The sequence below is a fragment of the Rattus norvegicus genome, chromosome 1 (assembly GCF_021556685.1).
Source record: "Rattus norvegicus strain SHRSP/BbbUtx chromosome 1, alternate assembly SHRSP_T2T, whole genome shotgun sequence".
NCBI lineage: Eukaryota > Metazoa > Chordata > Mammalia > Rodentia > Muridae > Rattus > Rattus norvegicus.
Genome location: NC_141534.1, coordinates 41,585,485 through 41,608,018, shown reverse-complemented (window position 1 = coordinate 41,608,018; position 22,534 = coordinate 41,585,485). Strand labels below are relative to the sequence as shown.

The following is a 22,534-nucleotide window of genomic DNA, read 5'->3' as shown; positions in this document are numbered from 1 at the left end:
TCAAAATAAATAAGAGTGGATACACTTTTCTTTCAAAAAGTCATACAAATGTATGGTCAAGGCAAACAACACCCAAGAGAACACAATAATGCAATATTTCATAACAACCCCAGAGTGCAAAGAAACAGCATAAAAACAATCTCTAAAACCTATAATAATTCTATATGTATTTCTTGAAATAGCAGTTGGAGTAAGCAACCAGGCTGTAGTGTTCTTATAAGTTCCATAGTCTCATCAACCCTTTGTAAAAATCTCCACCTGTTTGATTTTTCCTTAATCACAAATATGTGTGAGTTAGAATCCTGTGTCTCTCTGTGATCGAACTGTAAACAGTAGTCAATGTAACACTGGCAATCATTAACCACAATCTTTAAGTTTCCCTTGTAACACAAGAGCACAGCCATAACTTTGGAAAGCAGAACTCACCCTCCAACAAACAATCTATTCTCTAAAATCCAGTCTCTCCAAAACTCCAAGTCCATTCCTCGAGCTATAAAGTATGACTGCCAAGTCTTGCATATGAACGAGCAATGGTGCAGGCTCTAATACCTCACCAAAGAGACATTGTCCTAAATTCTTTTATAAGTCTTGTTTCCATGATAAGAGTTATATTAAAATATGATCCCAATCTAGACCTGTTTCCCTATGTTGGCTCATGCCACGTGTTGTCTAGAATGACTCCAGTTTTAAGCCAACTTTCTGTTACCAATGTTACAAATTTTTAACCATACCCAATAACTTAAAAGCCAGTCACCTATAGCCAAGACATGTAGAGCGCATTATACATTTAAAACCAAACAGAAAAAAATGAAGTGACAACACATATCTTTAGTATTTAGATCAAACATCATTTTTACTTTTTCTAGCTGTCATTTTAAAAGAAGCACCTTGTTACCTGTTGAATCCAATAATCACAGTCAAAGATTTCTCTAAGAGAGACAGCTAACAGCTCCATTACCATAGAAGCTTTGAAGCTGCTGGCACCTTTAAGATCAGCTAGTGTAAACATTTAGCCAGCCCCCTGGGGAGCTTCCCCAGTGGACAGACCTAGACTCCCAGCTACATTCCTCCATTGATGCCAGATCCAGTCAGAGACAAGCATGACTGTGACACCAGAGATAACCAGTTATCTATGATGCAGGTCTCCAAAGGTCAATTTAAACTGCTTTTTATTTATTTGTTCCTTTCTTGAAAGGACTTAAAACTAAATCAAGGGAGGAATCAACCAGCATTTAAAGTTTTAACCATGTTTTTCTTTTAAACATGAAACACAAAACATTCAAGCAACTAGAAGCAAAACCCAGCCATAAACTGACATACATGGACAGCTTGGAGCACCAAGGACAGACAATAGATATAGAGGGAAGGAGTTAGATGGTGTTCCACCAAACGGTCCCAGATATCGTACTTAAAGGAAATAAGAGCCAGAAATAAGTGGGTGTGGCTGTGGCCCTGCTGGAATGGGTGTGTCCCTGGCTGGAGTGGGTGTGACCCTGGCTGGAGTGGGTTTGGCCCTGCTGGAGAGGGTTTGGCCCTGCTGGGGTGGGCATAGCCCTGTGGGTGTGGGTTGTCTCTCAGTGCTCTGCTAGCAGCCTTCAGATGAGGATGGAGAACTCTCACCTCCTCCTGCACCATCCTGCCTGGACACTGCCCTGCTCCTGCCATGATGATGATGGAATGAACTTCTGACCCTGTAAGCCAGCCCCAGTCACATGTTGTCCCTGTGAGAGCTGCCTCGGTCATGCTGTCTGTCCGCAGCAGTAAAACCCTAAGTAAGTCAGAAGTTGATACCAAGGCCTGGGTATTACTGATACGCCTCACCATACTTTATTTGGAAGAATGTGAATTTTGGGACTTTGGATTTGGAAAGCCACGAAATGGTTTGAGTGGGGCCCAATGAGCTATCCTGGCAGGAAGACTTTGTGGCTGTGAGTGATTTTAACTGCATAGACCTGGCACAGGCTTCAGGGAGAATAATTTCAGTGTGTGGCCTGGAGATTGTTTTTGTGGTGTTTTGGTGAAGAATGTGGCTGCTTTTTGCCCCTGTCTGAAGAGTCTGCCTGAGGCTAAGGTGAAGACTCAGATTCATTGCACAGTCAAAGGACGTCTCAGAAAAGCCCAGCAGAGACTGTGTTCTCTGGTTAAGTCTCAGGAGGAGAATTTTGCGCAAGTGCAGTGAGATTAGTAAAGAAACAATATATAATATATTGTTCGGGTATTAAAGGGGCACCCACAAGTTAAACAAAGCCATGTCTGGACCCAGCACAGAGGCCCTAGCAGATGCTGAGCGGATGCCAATGCCCACAAGTACTCAAGACAGTTAAAAACTATGACTGTGTGAAATCTTCTATACGCCCATATACAAGCGTTCACAGCAGCACAGTTCTTTCATGAAGCCTTCGGTCTGGCAGTCCATCCACTGAAAATTAGGGAAGTAAAATGTTTGGTAATATATGGAAAAGGGCTCGGTGATATGAATTATTATAGAACGATGAGGAGAAACTTGGTCAAGGGCATGAACATGAGATCACGATGTATACGGACTTTCTAAAAACACATATATTCAAAGACATGAAACTGTGACCAGGACAAATCCCCTGTTCTGATTGAATTTGCAAAGATTACAAAACTATGATGCTTGCCCGATTGAGGCTACAGGGACCTTGTCGCTATAGCAACCACCTTTACTTGGATGGGCCACATAGAATAAGAGGAATTACTTCAGTGAGGAAGTTGTGCTCTGTGGTTTGAATAAATCTTGTCCCCACAGAACCTTGGGGTAAAAACCGTGATGCTTCTGTTCGGTGCCACAAGAGCAGGCTGTGTTGCCTTATGGGTCTGTGCCCATTTACCCTTTTGTTTTTCTGCCATGTTAGGCTGCAACGTGAGTCCTTCACCAGATATAGCCACCCATCTTGGTCACCCGGCTCCCAGAACTTGGAGGTAAATAAACATCTTTCCTTTATTAATGTTACTATTAATTATTAATTATCTATTATTCTTATAGGGAAAGACAATGGGTTAAGAAATTATGAGTAAGCTCTGCTGTTAACAGAAGTGTCAGACTTTCAGCAGCTCAGAAACAAAGACGACAATGCACACACACACACACACACACACACACAGACACACACACAGACACACACACACACACACACACACACACACACACACGTCAGCCTCGAGTCTTGTGGAGCCACTTCCTGGGAGAGGCAGGGACATGAGGCAGGAGTCTGCCCCTCTCTGAGGGCCACCTAGGTTGTGCCTCCCATAGAGTGCCTGACACATCTGGTTATCAAAGACACAGAGAATCATGGGATGGTGGAGTGATTATGTCGACAACTGCTGGGGATGTTGTGAGTGTCCCAGGCTTCCAGCAAGAAACAGCAAGGGCTTCTAACTATTTTTAAAATGTGCTCTTATTGTCTCAAAAAATAGCAAGAGAGTTATGATGTTTTTAAAGTCAATAAATAAAGCTACGCCAGGTGGCGCCACCCTTTAACCTAGAGAGCTAAGTCAAAAACCTGTGACATCCAGGCAAGCTGGGGCTGTAAAACAAAATCCTGCTGAGAAAAAAAGTAATAAGAACAGAAAAAAAGTAATAAAAAGGGGGAAAATATTGCTGTAAAAAACTTATAATTACTAAAAAAAAGTAATAGAGAAAATACTGCGGCAAAAACAACCTTATAATTGCTAAATAAGATCAAACAGAAAAATTACTCCAAAATGTACCATCTGGGTTAACGACCAGGGAATATAGTATTCCTGCAGTTGCAAAATCTCTCACAGCCATGTTCATCCATTTCATACCACAAAACTGAGAGTATTCTGTAGGTAATGCGCTGTTATCTACATCAAAACACGCAATGTTATACATGAAGAGCAGCTCAACAACTTCCCTATGTTCATGCTGCACTCCCTGATCTGTTGGAGCGACTGTGGGTGTCCGATATGTCTCCTCACCATGGAACAGTATTTCCCCACGTTAAAGCCAGAAATATTGTGGAAACAACTCCAAAGAAACCTCTTTGGACCTTCTCTAATCCACACTAACAAAAGAACAAGGCCATTTGCAAAAAATGGCAACAGTGTGAGTCCTGAAAATTCAGAGGAGGAAGAACAGAGGGTTTGCAAGCCACTCACTTCAAGAAATGCTGGAGGGGCGTGACCCCGCCCCGATGGGCGGGCGGCGCGTGGATAGAACATCACGTGGTTACTAGCCCCGCCTCTTCCTCTCGGTCCCATATTGAACTCGAGTTGGAAGAGGCGAGTCCGGTCTCAAAATGGAGGTAAAACCGCCGCCAGGTCGCCCCCAGCCTGACTCCGGCCGTCGCCGCCGCCGCCGGGGGGAGGAGGGCCATGATCCAAAGGAACTAGAGCAGCTGAGGAAGCTGTTTATTGGTGGTCTGAGCTTTGAAACCACAGATGACAGCTTAAGAGAACATTTTGAGAAATGGGGCACACTTACAGACTGTGTGGTAATGAGAGATCCTCAAACAAAACGTTCCAGAGGCTTTGGTTTTGTGACCTACTCTTGTGTCGAAGAGGTGGATGCTGCAATGTGTGCTCGGCCACACAAGGTTGATGGACGTGTGGTGGAACCAAAGAGAGCTGTTTCTAGAGAGGATTCTCTAAAGCCTGGTGCCCATTTAACGGTGAAGAAGATTTTTGTTGGTGGTATTAAAGAGGATACAGAAGAATATTATCTGAGAGACTACTTTGAAAAGTATGGCAAGATTGAAACCATAGAAGTTATGGAAGATAGGCAGAGTGGGAAAAAGAGAGGATTTGCTTTTGTAACTTTTGATGATCATGACACAGTTGATAAAATTGTTCAGAAATACCACACTATTAATGGGCATAATTGTGAAGTGAAAAAGGCCCTTTCTAAACAAGAGATGCAGTCTGCTGGATCACAGAGAGGTCGTGGAGGTGGATCTGGCAACTTTATGGGACGTGGAGGAAACTTTGGTGGTGGCGGAGGAAACTTTGGGCGTGGAGGAAACTTTGGTGGAAGAGGAGGCTATGGTGGTGGAGGTGGTGGCAGCAGAGGCAGTTATGGAGGTCGTGATGGTGGATATAATGGATTTGGAGGTGATGGTGGCAACTATGGTGGTGGTCCTGGTTACAGTAGTAGAGGAGGTTATGGAGGTGGTGGACCAGGATATGGAAACCAAGGTGGTGGATATGGTGGTGGAGGAGGAGGATATGATGGTTACAATGAAGGAGGAAATTTTGGTGGAGGTAACTATGGTGGTGGTGGGAACTATAATGACTTTGGAAATTATAGTGGACAGCAACAATCTAATTATGGACCCATGAAGGGGGGCAGTTTTGGTGGAAGAAGCTCAGGCAGTCCCTATGGTGGTGGCTATGGATCTGGAGGTGGAAGTGGTGGATATGGTAGCAGAAGGTTTTAAAATAAAACAAACAAACGGCTACAGTTCTTAGCAGGAGAGAGAGCGAGGAGTTGTCAGGAAAGCTGCAGGTTACTTTGAGACAGTCGTCCTAAATGCATTAGAGGAACTGTAAAAATCTGCCACAGAAGGAACGATGATCCATAGTCAGAAAAGTTACTGCAGCTTAAACAGGAAGCCCTCCTTGTTCAGGACTGTCATAGCCACAGTTTGCAAAAGTGCAGCTATCGATTAATGCAATGTAGTGTCAATTAGATGTACATTCCTGAGGTCTTTTATCTGTTGTAGCTTTGTCTTTTTCTTTTTCTTTTCATTACATCAGGTATATTGCCCTGTAAATTGTGGTAGTGGTACCAGGAATAAAAAATTAAGGAATTTTTAACTTTAAAAAAAAAAAAAAAGAAATGCTGGAGGACTCAGGTACACACTCGCAGTGTGTCAACAATGTTGTCTTGAGGAAAAAATACACAACGGATAACATATTACTTGACAAATCCACCCCAGAACGACTGAAGCTACGTTGTAAAGACTTGAGTCGAGGAAGTTTGCTAATTGAGTTTATAATGTATGGAAATTATGTGACGCTTCCCCTTCCCTCCCCATCATGAGCTTGGTTTTCAGTGGAAGGGACGGTGTCTGTGAATGTCACCCGTGCTCCCGTGTCGCCCTTTGATCTTCTTTTCCAACACTTACAGTGATGGGTGACGGAGGGAGTAACCGTAGCCAACAATTAATTATTCTTTACAAGATGAGCTCCAATGTGAGCCCAATTAAAGAATTTCCGGACACCTCTTCCTTGCTAAAACAAGTACATTTAATGAAGAGAAGCCCCCAGCCTGTCACTCAGGCTTTCATTCCCGTGCACACTTACAGAGGTAACCCCTGCCCTTCTCTCCCCATCTGGAAATACCAATTGTCACCCTTTAAATGCTCCGTGTCCTCCTGACCCCTGGAAGTTTAACTTAGAGGCTTTTATGGCTTTTTCCTCGAGATGACACTATCTGGAAAGGTGTTTCTGGGGACAAACATGACTGCAGGCCATTTTAAGCAACAGAACACTGTTCCCATATGCAAGGCACAGCGCTTGCAAGAATGAAGCAAATGCTCAACTTCAGCCTGGACTTGGAAAGAGGGGTCTTGATGGACTCAAAGCTTGAATTCTCTGGACCCTGCTACAATTTGTCCATCATAACATTGAATAATAAACAAAGCGTTTCAAACGTCACAACATTCCAAAATCTTGTCAAAAGTGATTATTTGAAAGGTCACAACTGTGGCATGTGACACCTATGGGTTCCAACAGGATGAACTTCACCACACAAGCCTCAGACATCTCACCCCATCCAAGCTTAAGATCCCATCTGACAGATGTGTGAAGAAAGGTTTCAGTCACAAACAGCTGTGGAAACTGCAAACATGAGGCTTGGGAAGGACATGACTGTTCTTGGGGCAGCATGCAGAAGAGATTTTCTGATAATCTCTCCCTGGTTGTGTTAAGAGCTATTGAAATCTACACATGTGATAAAATTTCACACACACACACACACACACACACAGACACAGACACACATACACACACAGGCACACATGCACATAGATACACACAGAGGCACACACTCACACAGACACACAGACATACACACACACACATAGGCACACACACAGACATAGACACACACACACACACACACAGACACACATTCACATAGGTGCACACACAGAGACATAGATACACACAGACACACACACAGACACACAGACATACACACACATGCATACACACACACACACACACACACACACACACAAACAATGAGATCTAACATAATTTCCAAAATGTCAATAGGTGACTTTATTTCACAGATAACAACTTCAATAGGTGACTTTATTTCACAGATAAGAACTTCCGATTTAGAACAACCATCTCTATAGTTCTACAATGGAGGCTCCTTGGGGGAGGCTGGGTGAAGATTCTGTAGGAGTCTTCCTGAACCATTTTAAAACTCTGACCGGTGCTACATTATTTTTTTAATATTAAGGACTTTTGGTTTGTTTTTTTTTTCAGTTGGTTGTTTTTGTTTTGTGTTTTGTTTTGTGTGTCAGACTGGATTGAAAATTCTAGACAGTCTGATCCTGTGGTTTAATTTTCCTACACATTTAAACACAGTTAAACCTCAGGGATGGCTACCTTGAAATTCTGTTGCAAAGTAGCAAAGCTCCCATGATCTTTAAGGTAAGAATGGATTCTATCAACTGATAAACAGGCCTCGGGGCTCAGACCCACCAGCAAGGAACGATGTGCGACTTTTTGTCTTTTTTTTTTTTAATTTTTCATTAGATAATTTTTTTATAAATTGCTTTTTGTATTAATTTTTCTTTTTTTAATTTTTTATTAGATATATTTCTTTACTTACATTTCAGATGTTATTCCCCTTGCCCCCTTCCTGTACATCAGCCCCCATTCCCTCCCCTTCCCCTCCCCCAACTTTTTGTCTTTTTAATTGAAAATAGTTTCTTTGCTCACACGATACACCCCAAGGAGAGTTTCCACTTCCTGGGATCTAATAGGAGGGAAGTGTTTCCCCTGGGAAGGGGAAATGGAATCCAAAGGAATTTTGTGAACATCTGATTTGCTAGGGGCTTCTTTAAAATGTGTGCCATGTTAAGTTTAAACCCTTGCACTGCATGGAAAACTGGCTTACGTGGTGCACCTAGGTAGTGGGGACACCAGCTCAGGCTTAAAGAGCAACAGAGCAAATGGGTAGCATCCCAGGATGGCTCACAAATGAGCCCCCACCCGCAAGAGTGAGAGCCCACTGCACATGACAAGTGCACATGTCGAAGCCTGATTTGCCAGAGGCTGAGAGTGACATGTTTGCCTGGCGGCTGGATGGTTAGCATTTTAAGGAGAATCCATGTGTTGCCAGACAAAGCAACATTCCTACCTTTATTCTTGTCAGGTTTGTATTCCCCGTCTCCCAAGATATCTTCAAGATCCTTGTCTGACCAACCTACAGAAAAACCACACATTTCAGTGGCCAAAAGAAAAAAATCTCAGCAGCAAACATTTGGATTAGTTAAAGTTGTCCATGACATGTGAGTGTTCTTCATGGAACTGAGAGTGTGGTTCAGTGGCACAGCAGATGTAAGGTCTCAGAACCACACCTTGTGCTCATACTAAGGATCGATGGAGAAGGGGAGAAGGAGGAGGAAGGGAAGGAGGTTGAGGGAAATGAACAAGGAAGAAAGGGGGTAGGCAAAATTTCAACCACCCCTCAGACAGCTCACTGCCGATGTATATGTTCTGTAGAACGTCCAATCATCTTGAGCGTTTGTGCGACCACAGAGAGAAGAAATACAATCCTATAATTAAGTTCAGATGAGATGCCATCCCCCTGCCTGGATGGCAGCTCTCTGAGGTCTGACTCTATAGAAGACTCTGCTTCTTAACTGAACCAAGGAGATTAATGCCTTTCTGCAAAAATAAGTCTCAACTTTCTCACAATCTGCGACACAATCACAGATGACTAATACGAGAAGCAGAATCATTATTAATCATAGTTCAGTAATTAAGTACACATCTTCCTGAATGTCTTATGCTCTGTGTGCAAAGTGTGCTTAAAGCCGTCCTGCTGTATTCCAGAGGACAGGGGGGTGATTTGCTAAGCCCCTGGCGTCACTGTTCCTTCTCTTACTTGGCTTTGTCTGTTTTGTGTCATGAGACCACTTTTGCCAGGCAGAATGAATGTCGTACCAACTGGATGACTTGGGAAGCATTTCTTACAACTGAATGAAATGAATCGATCAGTCCAGGACAGCCACTGATGGTGCTTGTCGACAAGATTTCGAGCGAAGCCTTTATAAGCTACCATGGTTCTTTTCCAGTGGTATGGGTGGTGTTAGCAGCAAGTTAGATTTTTTTATTATAGCATGCAGCATTACACGGAAGTTTTATAAACCATAAGAGAACGAGGTTTTCTAAAAGACTAACCTGCAATGCTAGAAAACTACAAATGGGCACAAGTCCATTGAACGGGTGTTGTAATTCCAACGTGAAATTTCCCTATAGGCTCATGTGCTGGGACTCTTGAGGCCTGCTTTTGGAAATACATCACTGAAAGTTGACATCTGAGTTTTACTAGCCCACTTCCTGTCTCTGTCTCTGCACTTCCTGTGTGTGGATACAAAGCGAGCAGCAGAGTCATATCGGAGCCTCATCGCTTCTAAAATGATAAGCTGAAAGAATACTTCCTCTTCTCTTTGCTTGCTAGGTCCTTGTTCAGGGCAACCAGAAAAGTAATGAAAGGAGAACTAAGTGAGGAAAGGTTACTAAACACTTTTTAAAATGTATCATTCATTTATATATCTGTTTTAAACCCTTTTGAATTTAATTGTATTTAAGTGGGTTGCATATCTCAATATGAGAATCCAGGTATCTCCTAGAAAGACTGACATTCTAGAAATTTTTAAGAAGTATAAAATAATGCCACTTTCTGACAAGTTGTTTTTCTCTCGACACACAGATTCATACAATGTGCTATTTATGTTAATATGTATTGGTTTAGTATTATCATTTTATACGAACAATACTGATTTTTTAAAAAAATTAAATATATAGATGATAAACAGATATAGATATGACACACACAGACAATAGTTATTGAGATTTCCAATAATGCGGAGAATCCCAAGACCAAAATATATCAGTATTACCGTTGTGGGGTTCTCCTACAGTTTGACGTGGCCCATATCTGGCCCAGATCTACAGTACCCTGTACGTCTCAGAACGCCACTGCAGGTATAAGACAAACCATACCAGGAGCTATAGCACTGGCCTGCGATGTTGAGCATCTAGAACTTACCTCCTCTTTCTCCTGTACTTGGTGTTTTGGGGCCATCTAGATCGTTCCAATCATCCAAGGAGTCTTCCAAGTCAAATCCATCAAGTTCTGGGGATCACAGAACAAAAGAGATAATCACTGCTGTACTGGGTAGTTTTTATGTCGGCATGAGGTAGAGCCATCTGCAAGGAGGGAACCGTGTTTAAGAAAAGACCTCCATAAGCTCAGGCTGTTAGGCATTTTCTCAGTGATCAATCAGTGGGAAGGACACGGTACACCATGGAAGGTACCATCCCTATGCTGGTGGTACCCTTATTTTATTCATAAGCCAAATAAAATAAACCCTTTCTTTTCCATGTTGGCTTTGATCGTGGTGTTTAATTATCACCATAGAAACACAAACTAGGATACCCACTGAAACAGGTAGCTGATGTGAAAAATCCTTCCTTCCTTTTTTCCTCTGAGAGCTTGTCTTACCCGTAGGATTTGACAGTGCTCTAGTTGTTCCTGGCCTTCTCGCTGTAGTAGTGGTGATGTGGTCCCATCTCTCTGAAAGTAGGAGGGAAAAAAGCAATAAAAAATAAATAATAATAAAATGTATACCTACATCATAGTTTAAGGAAGTCACACTGTGAATAGACCATCGTTAGTACTTATTAAAGCTCCTATACAAACTCATGACTACCTGGAGAAAGATGGCAAAGAGATAGAACAGGTTTAAGTGAGGGAGATTCTAACCATTCTTCATAGGTTGGGGACAGAGACACACACATCTCACCACTTGACCAGAGCTAGAACATGAGCCCAGATCTGCTGCACACATGGAGTAGGGAATTTTAGATGATCCCGGAGACCTTTGAGCTATGGTTTCCTCTACTGTTAGTGCAAGAACTGAACAGCAGATTATGATGCCCAGAGATGAATGAGCTGGTGTTGTCTGTAGTGTGCAGAGAATTGTTTTCTAAGCTAGCATTTATGTGATGTACAGAGAACTTTACAAACTGAAAGTGGTTAAAGAAAATTTGATGATCATGCTATACCGTACATTAAAATCAACTAAAAGTGGATCAAAGATCTAAAAAGCTAATTTCTAAACACTCAGCAGAAAACATTTTGGAAAAAATATATCCGGTTCATGTCAGCCTGCACTTCTTTGCTTCATCCTCCTTATCTTGTTTGGTGGCCACATATGGGGTAGGCTCTGAATGGCCGTTCCTTCAGACTCTGCTCTAAACTTTGCCTCCCTATCCCCTGCTAAGGGTACTTTTGTTCCCCTTTTAAAGAAGGAGAGGAGCATCCGCATTTTGGTCATCCTTCTTGAGTTTCATGTGATCTATGGCGATGCACTCTTTTAATCACAGTACTCCGGAAGAGAGGCAAAAGGATCTCTGAACTTGAAAACAGCCTGGTCCACAGAGTGAGTTCCAGGACAGCCAAGAGAAACCCTCCATTAAAGAAACAACAACAAAAACAAAAGGGGAAAGAAATGAAAAGAAAAAACAACAAGGATTTCCAAACAACTCACTTGCACCATCACAGAACAACAAACAAATGGGTGTTGTAGTCAAACGTGATATGACCCTACAGGCCAATTGTTGGGAATACGTCACTGGAAGGTGACATGTAAGGTTTACTAGTCCACTTCAGTGTGGTCACATGGGGCCCAGGTTAAGAGTAAAGAAGATCTACTGTGGCATTTTGTGAGTGATGGATTGGACACTGCCTTGTCATCACTATTACATGTCGATGCTATGGAACTCATTTCAGCAGTGTCTCAGAAAGCAAAGTATTTAAAGCAGAGGTGAGTGAAATTACTATAAACGTAGAGTAAACCTAAAGGTATAAAACCAAGAAGATCCAATTAAAGACACACACCAGATTGGCAACATCAGCTCCCACACTCTCTATGTTCAAGGAAAGCCTATAGAAGTCCCACTGATTGTTTCTTTCCAGAAAGAGTCAAATTTGATCTAAACTTTTTGGGGAAGGCAGAACCTGAGATTGTCTTTTTTAAACCTTAAAAAGAATAAAGTGGGATGAATCACTCTACCTAATATTTCATAGTCAACATTTATCAAAGATGTGGCAGGTAGATAGATATAGGCAACAGAACAGAATGAAGAGCTCAAAAGACCTCAGATCTGCTCAAGTGATTTTTTTTATACATATGCAAAGCAACTCAAGGGAGCAAGAAATCTATTCAACAAAGGGTGCTGAAATAATTAAACTTCCAAAACAAAAAGCAATGAGTTTCATTTTATATAATAGTAACTGCAAATGAATAGGTTCCATTTGCTTAAATATTAAACCATTCAATTTTCAGAAGGAAGTGTTTCAGAATTGAATGCTTAGTAAAGAGTTCAGATATTTGACAACAGAAACATGGCCCATAAGAGGAAAAGTTGTTACGAAGCTGGAAAGAGCAGGCCACCTGGTACACAGCCACGATCCAGGAAGCTGAGGTGGGAGGACCTGGCATTTGAGATCCAGCTAGGACTGCTTGCCAAGATAGTAAGATTCAGTTTCAAAAGAGGGAGGAAGAGGAAGAAGTGGCACAGGAATAGGATGTGTAGAAAGGAGGGAGGACAAAGGATTCTAGACAAGAAAACCATCAGGAAGCTTTAATGGAACTAAGGTTCTTGTGGGCTGGTGGGGTAGCTCAGAAGCAAGCATGCATTTACGTAGAGGTCCTAGGTTTTTCCTCAGAACAAACAGGGAAAAACAAGGGGGAGGAGAGGAATGAAAGGAAATCTGGAGTTGGCTTTTTGACAAAAGAAAACAAGATTCAAAACTTGATCTAATGACCAAAATTATAAATGGGAGAGGAGGCATTGCAACTAATACTAAATAAGTACAAAGGAAACTGCAATGGACAATGTATTCCAACAAATCAGACATGCTAGAGGAAATGAATAGAGTTCTAGAAGCACACAAACTATTAAAGTGATTATGAAAAATATAAAAATATATAAAGTGATTATGAAAAATATAACTGGAGGGAGTTCTCTGCACCCAAATCCCGTGGGAGGGAGAGCTAAACCTTCAGAGAGGCAGACAAGCCTGGGAAACCAGAAGAGACTGCTCCCTGCACACACATCTCGGATGCCAGAGGAAAAAGCCAAAGACCATCTGGAACCCTGCTGCACTGAAGCTCCCGGAAGGGGCGGCACAGGTCTTCCTGGTTGCTGCAACTGCAGAGAGCCCCTGGGCAGCACCCCACGAGCGAACCTGAGCCTCGGGACCACAGGTAAGACCAAATTTTCTGCTGCAAGAAAGCTGCCTGGTGAGCTTGGGACACACGGAAGCAGAATTTCTCTAGGACCGGGCACGTTCTGTGTTTACCGGAAGTCCCACACCCGCGGATCCCGGCCCGCAGCAGCTCTCTGCTCCCAGACCCCGTGAGAGAGAGACCCAACCGCCTGGTCAGGTGGGCACTCCTGAGGCTGCAGAGCGGAAGAGACCACCAACACTGCTCACCCCTGCCCACATCCCTGGCCCAAGAGGAAACTGTATAAGGCCTCTGGGCTCCCGTGGGGGAGGGCCCAGGAGCGGCAGGACCCCTGCCAGAGACACCGCTGGACCCTGAAGGAAACAGACCGGATAAACAGTTCTCTGCACCCTAATCCCGTGGGAGGGAGAGCTAAACCTTCAGAGAGGCAGACAAGCCTGGGAAACCAGAAGAGACTGCTCCCTGCACACACATCTCGGATGCCAGAGGAAAAAGCCAAAGACCATCTGGAACCCTGGTGCACTGAAGCTCCCGGGAGGGGCGGCACAGGTCTTCCTGGTTGCTGCTGCTGCAGAGAGCCCCTGGGAAAAACCCCACGAGCGAACCTGAGCCTCGGGACCAAAGGTAAGACCAAATTTTCTGCTGCAGAAAGCTGCCTGGTGAACTCAAGACACAGGCCCACAGGAACAGCTGAAGACCTGTAGAGAGGAAAAACTACACGCCCGAAAGCAGAACACTCTGTCCCATAACTGACTGAAAGAGAGGAAAACAGGTCTACAGCACTCCTGACACACAGGCTTATAGGACAGTCTAGCCACTGTCAGAAATAGCAGAACAAAGTAACACTAGAGATAATCTGATGGCGAGAGGCAAGCGCAGGAACCCAAGCAACAGAAACCAAGACTACATGCCATCATCGGAGCCCAATTCTCCCACCAAAACAAACATGGAATATCCAAACACACCAGAAAAGCAAGATGTAGTTTCAAAATCATATTTGATCATGATGCTGGAGGACTTCAAGAAAGACATGAACACACTTAGGGAAACACAGGAAAACATTAATAAACAAGTAGAAGCCTACAGAGAGGAATCGCAAAAATCCCTGAAAGAATTCCAGGAAAACACAATCAAAAAGTTGAAGGAATTAAAAATGGAAATAGAAGCAATCAAGAAAGAACACATGGAAACAACCCTGGATATAGAAAACCAAAAGAAGAGACAAGGAGCTGTAGATACAAGCTTCACCAACAGAATACAAGAGATGGAAGAGAGAATCTCAGGAGCAGAAGATTCCCTAGAAATCATTGACTCAACTGTCAAAGATAATGTAAAGCAGAAAAAGCTACTGGTCCAAAACATACAGGAAATCCAGGACTCAATGAGAAGATCAAACTAAAGGATAATAGGTATAGAACAGAGTGAAGACTCCCAGCTCAAAGGACCAGTAAATATCTTCAACAAAATCATAGAAGAAAACTTCCCTAACCTAAAAAAAGAGATACCCATATACATACAAGAAGCCTACAGAACTCCAAATAGATTGGACCAGAAAAGAAACAACTCCCGTCACATAATTGTCAAAACACCAAACGCACAAAATAAAGAAAGAATATTAAAAGCAGTAAGGGAAAAAGGTCAAGTAACATATAAAGGGAGACCTATCAGAATCACACCAGACTTCTCGCCAGAAACTATGAAGGCCAGAAGATCCTGGACTGATGTCATACAGACCCTAAGAGAACACAAATGCCAGCCCAGGTTACTGTATCCAGCAAAACTCTCAATTAACATTGATGGAGAAACCAAGATATTCCATGACAAAACCAAATTTACACAATATCTTTCTACAAATCCAGCACTACAAAGGATAATAAATGGTAAAGCCCAACATAAGGAGGCAAGCTATACCCTAGAAGAAGCAAGAAACTAATCGTCTTGGCAACAAAACAAAGAGAATGAAAGCACACAAACATAACCTCACATCCAAATATGAATATAAAGGGAAACAATAATCACTATTCCTTAATATCTCTCAATATCAATGGCCTCAACTCCCCAATAAAAAGACATAGATTAACAAACTGGATACGCAACGAGGACCCTGCATTCTGCTGCCTACAGGAAACACACCTCAGAGACAAAGACAGACAGTACCTCAGAGTGAAAGGCTGGAAAACAACTTTCCAAGCAAATGGTCAGAAGAAGCAAGCTAGAGTAGCCATTCTAATATCAAATAAAATCAATTTCCAACTAAAAGTCATCAAAAAAGATAAGGAAGGACACTTCATATTCATCAAAGGAAAAATCCACCAAGATGAACTCTCAATACTAAATATATATGCCCCAAATAGAAGGGCACCTACATACGTAAAAGAAACCTTACTAAAGCTCAAAACACACATTGCACCTCACACAATAATAGTGGGAGATTTCAACACCCCACTCTCATCAATGGACAGATCATGGAAACAGAAATTAAACAGTGATGTCGACAAAGAGAAGTCATGAGCCAAATGGACTTAACAGATATTTATAGAACATTCTATCCTAAAGCAAAAGGATATACCTTCTTCTCAGCTCCTCATGGCACTTTCTCCAAAATTGACCATATAATTGGTCAAAAAACGGGCCTCAACAGGTACAGAAAGATAAAAATAATCCCATGCGTGCTATCGGACCACCACGGCCTAAAACTGGTCTTCAATAACAATAAGGGAAGAATGCCCACATATACGTGGAAATTGAACAATGCTCTACTCAATGATAACCTGGTCAAGGAAGAAATAAAGAAAGAAATTAAAAATTTTTTAGAATTTAATGAAAATGAAGATACAACATACCCAAACCTAAGGGGCACAATGAAAGCTGTGCTAATAGGAAAACTCATAGCGCTGAGTGCCTGCAGAACTAAACAGGAAAGAGCATATGTCAGCAGTTTGACAGCACACCTAAAAGCTCTAGAACAAAAAGAAGCAAATACACCCAGGAGGAGTAGAAGGCAGGAAATAATCAAACTCAGAGCTGAAATCAACCAAGTAGAAACAAAAAGGACCATAGAAAGAATCAACAGAACCAAAAGTTGGTTCTTTGAGAAAATCAACAAGATAGATAAACCCTTAGCCAGACTAACGAGAGGACACAGAGAGTGCGTCCAAATTAACAAAATCAGAAATGAAAAGGGAGACATAACTACAGATTCAGAGGAAATTCAAAAAATCATCAGATCTTACTATAAAAACCTATATTCAACAAAATTTGAAAATCTTCAGGAAATGGACAATTTCCTAGACAGATACCAGGTATCGAATTAAATCAGGAACAGATAAACCAGTTAAACAACCCCATAACTCCTAAGGAAATAGAAGCAGTCATTAAAGGTCTCCCAACCAAAAAGAGCCCAGGTCCAGACGGGTTTAGTGCAGAATTCTATCAAACCTTCATAGAAGACCTCATACCAATATTATCCAAACTATTCCACAAAATTGAAACAGATGGAGCCCTACCGAATTCCTTCTATGAAGCCACAATTACTCTTATACCTAAACCACACAAAGACACAACAAAGAAAGAGAACTTCAGACCAATTTCCCTTATGAATATCGACGCAAAAATACACAATAAAATTCTGGCAAACCGAATTCAAGAGCACATCAAAACAATCATCCACCATGATCAAGTAGGCTTCATCCCAGGCATGCAGGGATGGTTTAATATACGGAAAACCATCAACGTGATCCATTATATAAACAAACTGAAAGAACAGAACCACATGATCATTTCATTAGATGCTGAGAAAGCATTTGACAAAATTCAACACCCCTTCATGATAAAAGTCCTGGAAAGAATAGGAATTCAAGGCCCATACCTAAACATAGTAAAAGCCGTATACAGCAAACCAGTTGCTAACATTAAACTAAATGGAGAGAAACTTGAAGCAATCCCACTAAAATCAGGGACTAGACAAGGCTGCCCACTCTCTCCCTACTTATTCAATATAGTTCTTGAAGTTCTAGCCAGAGCAATCAGACAACAAAAGGAGATCAAAGGGATACAGATCGGAAAAGAAGAAGTCAAAATATCACTATTTGCAGATGACATGATAGTATATTTAAGTGATCCCAAAAGTTCCACCAGAGAACTACTAAAGCTGATAAACAACTTCAGCAAAGTGGCTGGGTATAAAATTAACTCAAATAAATCAGTTGCCTTCCTCTCTACAAAAGAGAAACAAGCCGAGAAAGAAATTAGGGAAACGACACCCTTCATAATAGACCCAAATAATATAAAGTACCTCGGTGTGACTTTAACCAAGCAAGTAAAAGATCTGTACAATAAGAACTTCAAGACACTGAGGAAAGAAATTGAAGAAGACCTCAGAAGATGGAAAGATCTCCCATGCTCATGGATTGGCAGGATTAATATAGTAAAAATGGCCATTTTACCAAAAGCAATCTACAGATTCAATGCAATCCCCATCAAAATACCAATCCAATTCTTCAAAGAGTTAGACAGAACAATTTGCAAATTCATCTGGAATAACAAAAAACCCAGGATAGCTAAAGCTATCCTCAACAATAAAAGGACTTCAGGGGGAATCACTATCCCTGAACTCAAGCAGTATTACAGAGCAATAGTGATAAAAACTGCATGGTATTGGTACAGAGACAGACAGATAGACCAATGGAATAGAATTGAAGACCCAGAAATGAACCCACACACCTACGGTCACTTGATTTTTGACAAAGGAGCCAAAACCATCCAATGGAAAAAAGATAGCATTTTCAGCAAATGGTGCTGGTTCAACTGGAGGGCAACATGTAGAAGAATGCAGATCGATCCATGCTTATCACCCTGTACAAAGCTTAAGTCCAAGTGGATCAAGGACCTCCACATCAAACCAGACACACTCAAACTAATAGAAGAAAAACTAGGGAAACATCTGGAACACATGGGCACTGGAAAAAATTTCCTGAACAAAACACCAATGGCTTATGCTCTAAGATCAAGAATCGACAAATGGGATCTCATAAAACTGCAAAGCTTCTGTAAGGCAAAGGACACTGTGGTTAGGACAAAACGGCAACCAACAGATTGGGAAAAGATCTTTACCAATCCTACAACAGATAGAGGCCTTATATCCAAAATATACAAAGAACTCAAGACGTTAGACCGCAGGGAAACAAATAACCCTATTAAAAATGGGGTTCAGAGCTAAACAAAGAATTCACAGCTGAGGAATGCCGAATGGCTGAGAAACACCTAAAGAAATGTTCAACATCTTTAGTCATAAGGGAAATGCAAATCAAAACAACCCTGAGATTTCACCTCATACCAGTGCGATTAGCTAAGATCAAAAACTCAGGTGATAGCAGATGCTGGCGAGGATGTGAAGAGGAACACTCCTCCATTGTTGGTGGGATTGCAGACTGGTAAAACCATTCTGGAAATCAGTCTGGAGGTTCCTCAGAAAATTGGACATTGAACTGCCTGAGGATCCAGCTATACCTCTCTTGGGCATATACCCAAAAGATGCCTCAACATATAAAAGAGACACGTGCTCCACTCTGTTCATCGCAGCCTTATTTATAATAGCCAGAAAATGGAAAGAACCCAGATGCCCTTCAACAGAGGAATGGATACAGAAAATGTGGTACATCTACACAATGGAATATTACTCAGCTATCAAAAACAACGAGTTTATGAAATTCGTACGCAAATGGTTGGAACTGGAAAATATCATCCTGAGTGAGCTAACCCAATCACAGAAAGACATACATGGTATGCACTCATTGATAAGTGGCTATTAGCCCAAATGCTTGAATTACCCTAGATCCCTAGAACAAACAAAACTCAAGACGGATGATCAAAATGTGAATGCTTCACTCCTTCTTTAAATGAGGAAAAAGAATACCCTTGGCAGGGAAGGGAGAGGCAAAGATTAAAACAGAGACTTAAGGAACACCCATTCAGAGCCTGCCCCACATGTGGCCCATACATATACAGCCACCCAATTGGACAAGATGGATGAAGCAAAGAAGTGCAGACCGACAGGAGCCGGATGTAGATCGCTCCTGAGAGACACAGCCAGAATGCAGCAAATACAGAGGCGAATGCCAGCAGCAAACCACTGAACTGAGAATAGGTCCCCTATTGAAGGAATCAGAGAAAGATCTGGAAGAGCTTGAAGGGGCTCGAGACCCCAAAAGTACAACAATGCCAAGCAACCAGAGCTTCCAGGGACTAAGCCACTACCTAAAGACTATACATGGACTGACCCTGGACTCTGACCCCATAGGTAGCAATGAATATCCTAGTAAGAGCACCAGTGGAAGGGGAAGCCCTGGGTCCTGCTAAGACTGAACCCCCAGTGAACTAGTCTATGGGGGGAGGGCGGCAATGGGGGAGGGTTGGGAGGGGAACACCCATAAGGAAGGGGAGGGGGGAGGGGGATGTTTGCCCGGAAAGCGGGAAAGGGAATAACACTCGAAATGTATATAAGAAATACTCAAGTTAATAAAAAAAAAAAAAGAGAGAATATAAAAAAAAAATACACAACCCAGAAATAAACTCGAACGTAACTCTTACGGAGAGTTGAAAATGCTCAAAGGGTTAAGGATAGTGTCTTCAGGAATCACTGGTGGGAAAACACAAAAGAATAAAATTAGACCTTTATTCCAACACAGTAACTGAATCATAATTAATTTGCAATTTATTAAATGCGATACCCAATCCTGAAGAGCTACTAAAAGAAGTAGCGGCCATTGGTCTGGCTTATGGTTTCCTGAAGAGCATTCCCAAAGCATAGGCAAAAAAGCAAACTGCAGCAGTGAGGCGGAGCATACAGGGCAAGGGCTCACTCCACAAGTGGAAAGCCCTGGGTTTAATTCCCAGCACCACAAAACAAGGAGACTAACATGTGTCCAACCAAAATGCTTCACCACAGCTAAAGAATGTCCCATGCAATTAAGTGACATTTTCCACAAAGAAATGATGTTTATGGCCAACTGATGAATTAAAAGATAATGTACGACAAGTCTAATCTTTGAGGAAACAAAAATTGCAAGTGCAATGAAGCCAGCTTTAGTCCTAGCCTATGGAAAATGGTATGGACACTCCTGAAAAGTAAGCATAGAATTATCCTATAATCCAGTTATATGAAGCTTGGGAACTGAGGTTGGTAAATCAGAGGCATCTGCACGCTCGTGCTCAGTGCACAACTATTCACAGTAGCCAAGGTATGGGGGAAAAAAACTCAAGCTTTATCTAGGTAAATGAATACAGGAAACGTTATTAGACTAGGGAAATGGCTTGGTGATAGCACACTTACTTGGTGTGTGCAAAAGGCCCTTTATTTTTGAGATTATGACTACAACACTTCTCCCTTCCCTCCCTCCAAATCTTCCCATATACTCCTCCAAACAGCACTGTGAGCACCACTTAAATGGAACCACCCACTGTACCATACTCAACCTGCCCAAAGCTACAAGGTCATGTGGACCGTGTCCACAACCTGGCGATTACTGCTAGTGCCAAGCTTACAAATGCACCGAAAAGGTTTCTGAGCCAAAAGCTTAGAGCCCAGTAGCCAACTCTTGCTTCTTTTCAGAGTCCTTTACATATTACTTCCAAATCCTGAACATGGGATTCAGTATTATCAAGTTCAACTCTTATAATCTTCCTCCCACAGTGACACAGGGGAGATTAAGGTCCCCTCTGGGATTCTGAGCCATACTGACAACAGGACTTAAAAACAGACTCATGAAGAACCACAAGGATGATTTATTAGAGTTCAGAAGAAGAACCCCAGGACTGGCAAGCTATAAAGCCCTAGCAGCTCCCAGAGGACGAGAAAGGAGAAGGGCCAAGCCGTGCTGTTTAAGCTGCCATGGAGGTTAGGCTCATGGCCAGCAAGCAGCCACATGTGGGGTTACAGGTTTTAAGGAAAGAGTAGGGAGGCCCAAAATGCTGGGGATAAAGACCCCAGTACTAAGGAAAGAACACTTAGAAAAGAGATAGAAAATGTGAAAAATATGTATGCTTTTCTGACTTGGTCATAGGGTAGACTTAGGACCTTTTACATGACTGGTCGGTAAGCCTCTGCACAATGGTGGTGGGATCGTGGGAAAGAAAAGTACAGTGTTTCATTTTAAAAACCATTCTATCTTTTCAGTAAGGTTTTAGTTGGTGAGCCAATCTTTCTATGGTGATCCCTTACCAAAGGGATCGAACCAGTCTCCACTCAGACCGGAGATCTTATCCTCTTGACCGACACTAACCTACCGTAAACCAGTAGAGATGGACAGTTCTCTCTCTAGCCCTGGGCCCAAAGCACTACCCCAGAAACACACACTTGAATGCTAACCCGACTTACAGAACAAGCAGCCCATTAAGCAGTTTTCCCTGAGATACCAGTCTGGAAATAATGCGACATTACTTCGCCTGTTTTATTGCTCCGCTCCCCTTGTCACATTCTGGTCCATCCAATTACTGCTGCTCATAAGGAGATTCAAGACTTGTGTGTGAGCTGGATGATGGCTTAGGGGCAGCTAATTTGAAAGAGAAAACCTTTCCTCAGCAAAGGGAAAGAGTGATATAATGCACCTACGTAGGCAAGAAATATATATAGATATATCTTTCATTTATTTAATATATGTTATTAATATGATACACACACACACACACATAAAATCAATGAGTGTGCGAGAATCCTTGGAGATCAGAAGAGGGTATCGGATCCCCTAAAACTGGACTTAGAGGCATCTGCGAGTTATCCTGTGGATGCTGGGAACTGAATCCAGGTCCTCTCCAGAGCCTCTCTACTCCCAGGAACTGGGAGTCAGCAGACGTTCTACTAGAGGCGCAAGGCAAGCCTGGTATGCACAGCGATTTCAAGTACAGCTTGGTGTACCTGTCAAGTCCTAGGCCAGCCAGGGCTACACGCTGAAACCCTACCTCAAAGAAGAGGAGGAAGGTATATAATGAAAGAGGCCTTTTGAAGATAGAAACGGACTGGAGTGAAGCAGCTCTAGCCAAGGCAAGGATTT

At 42.3% G+C, this 22,534-nt stretch overlaps 1 protein-coding gene and 1 pseudogene across 17 annotated transcripts in view; one reads left to right on the top strand and one right to left on the bottom strand.

Annotated features, from left to right (window-relative positions):
* Window positions 1–22,534, bottom strand: part of LOC120100087 (uncharacterized) — a 72,925-nt gene that overhangs the window by 32,050 nt on the left and 18,341 nt on the right. For 13 of the 16 annotated variants that reach the window (XR_015645061.1, XR_015645089.1, XR_015645082.1 and 10 more), the window contains exons 2-4: window positions 10,736–10,807; window positions 10,280–10,366; window positions 8,363–8,428 (exon numbers count right to left, since the gene is read on the bottom strand). Coding sequence is in view for 3 of the 16 variants with exons in the window: in XM_087598354.1 (XP_087454480.1) it covers window positions 8,363–8,428; window positions 10,280–10,315 (102 nt within the window). In the remaining 13 variants the exon portion in view is untranslated. Of the gene's footprint in view, window positions 1–8,362; window positions 8,429–10,279; window positions 10,441–10,735; window positions 10,808–22,534 lie in introns of all 16 variants that reach the window. The other 3 variants (XR_015645076.1, XR_015645078.1, XR_015645088.1) reach the window with 1 other exon arrangement.
* On the top strand, window positions 4,227–5,822 carry Hnrnpa1-ps47 (heterogeneous nuclear ribonucleoprotein A1, pseudogene 47; annotated as a pseudogene). Its single transcript, XR_015645050.1, has one exon. The product of XR_015645050.1 is annotated as a heterogeneous nuclear ribonucleoprotein A1, pseudogene 47, transcript variant X2 (transcript).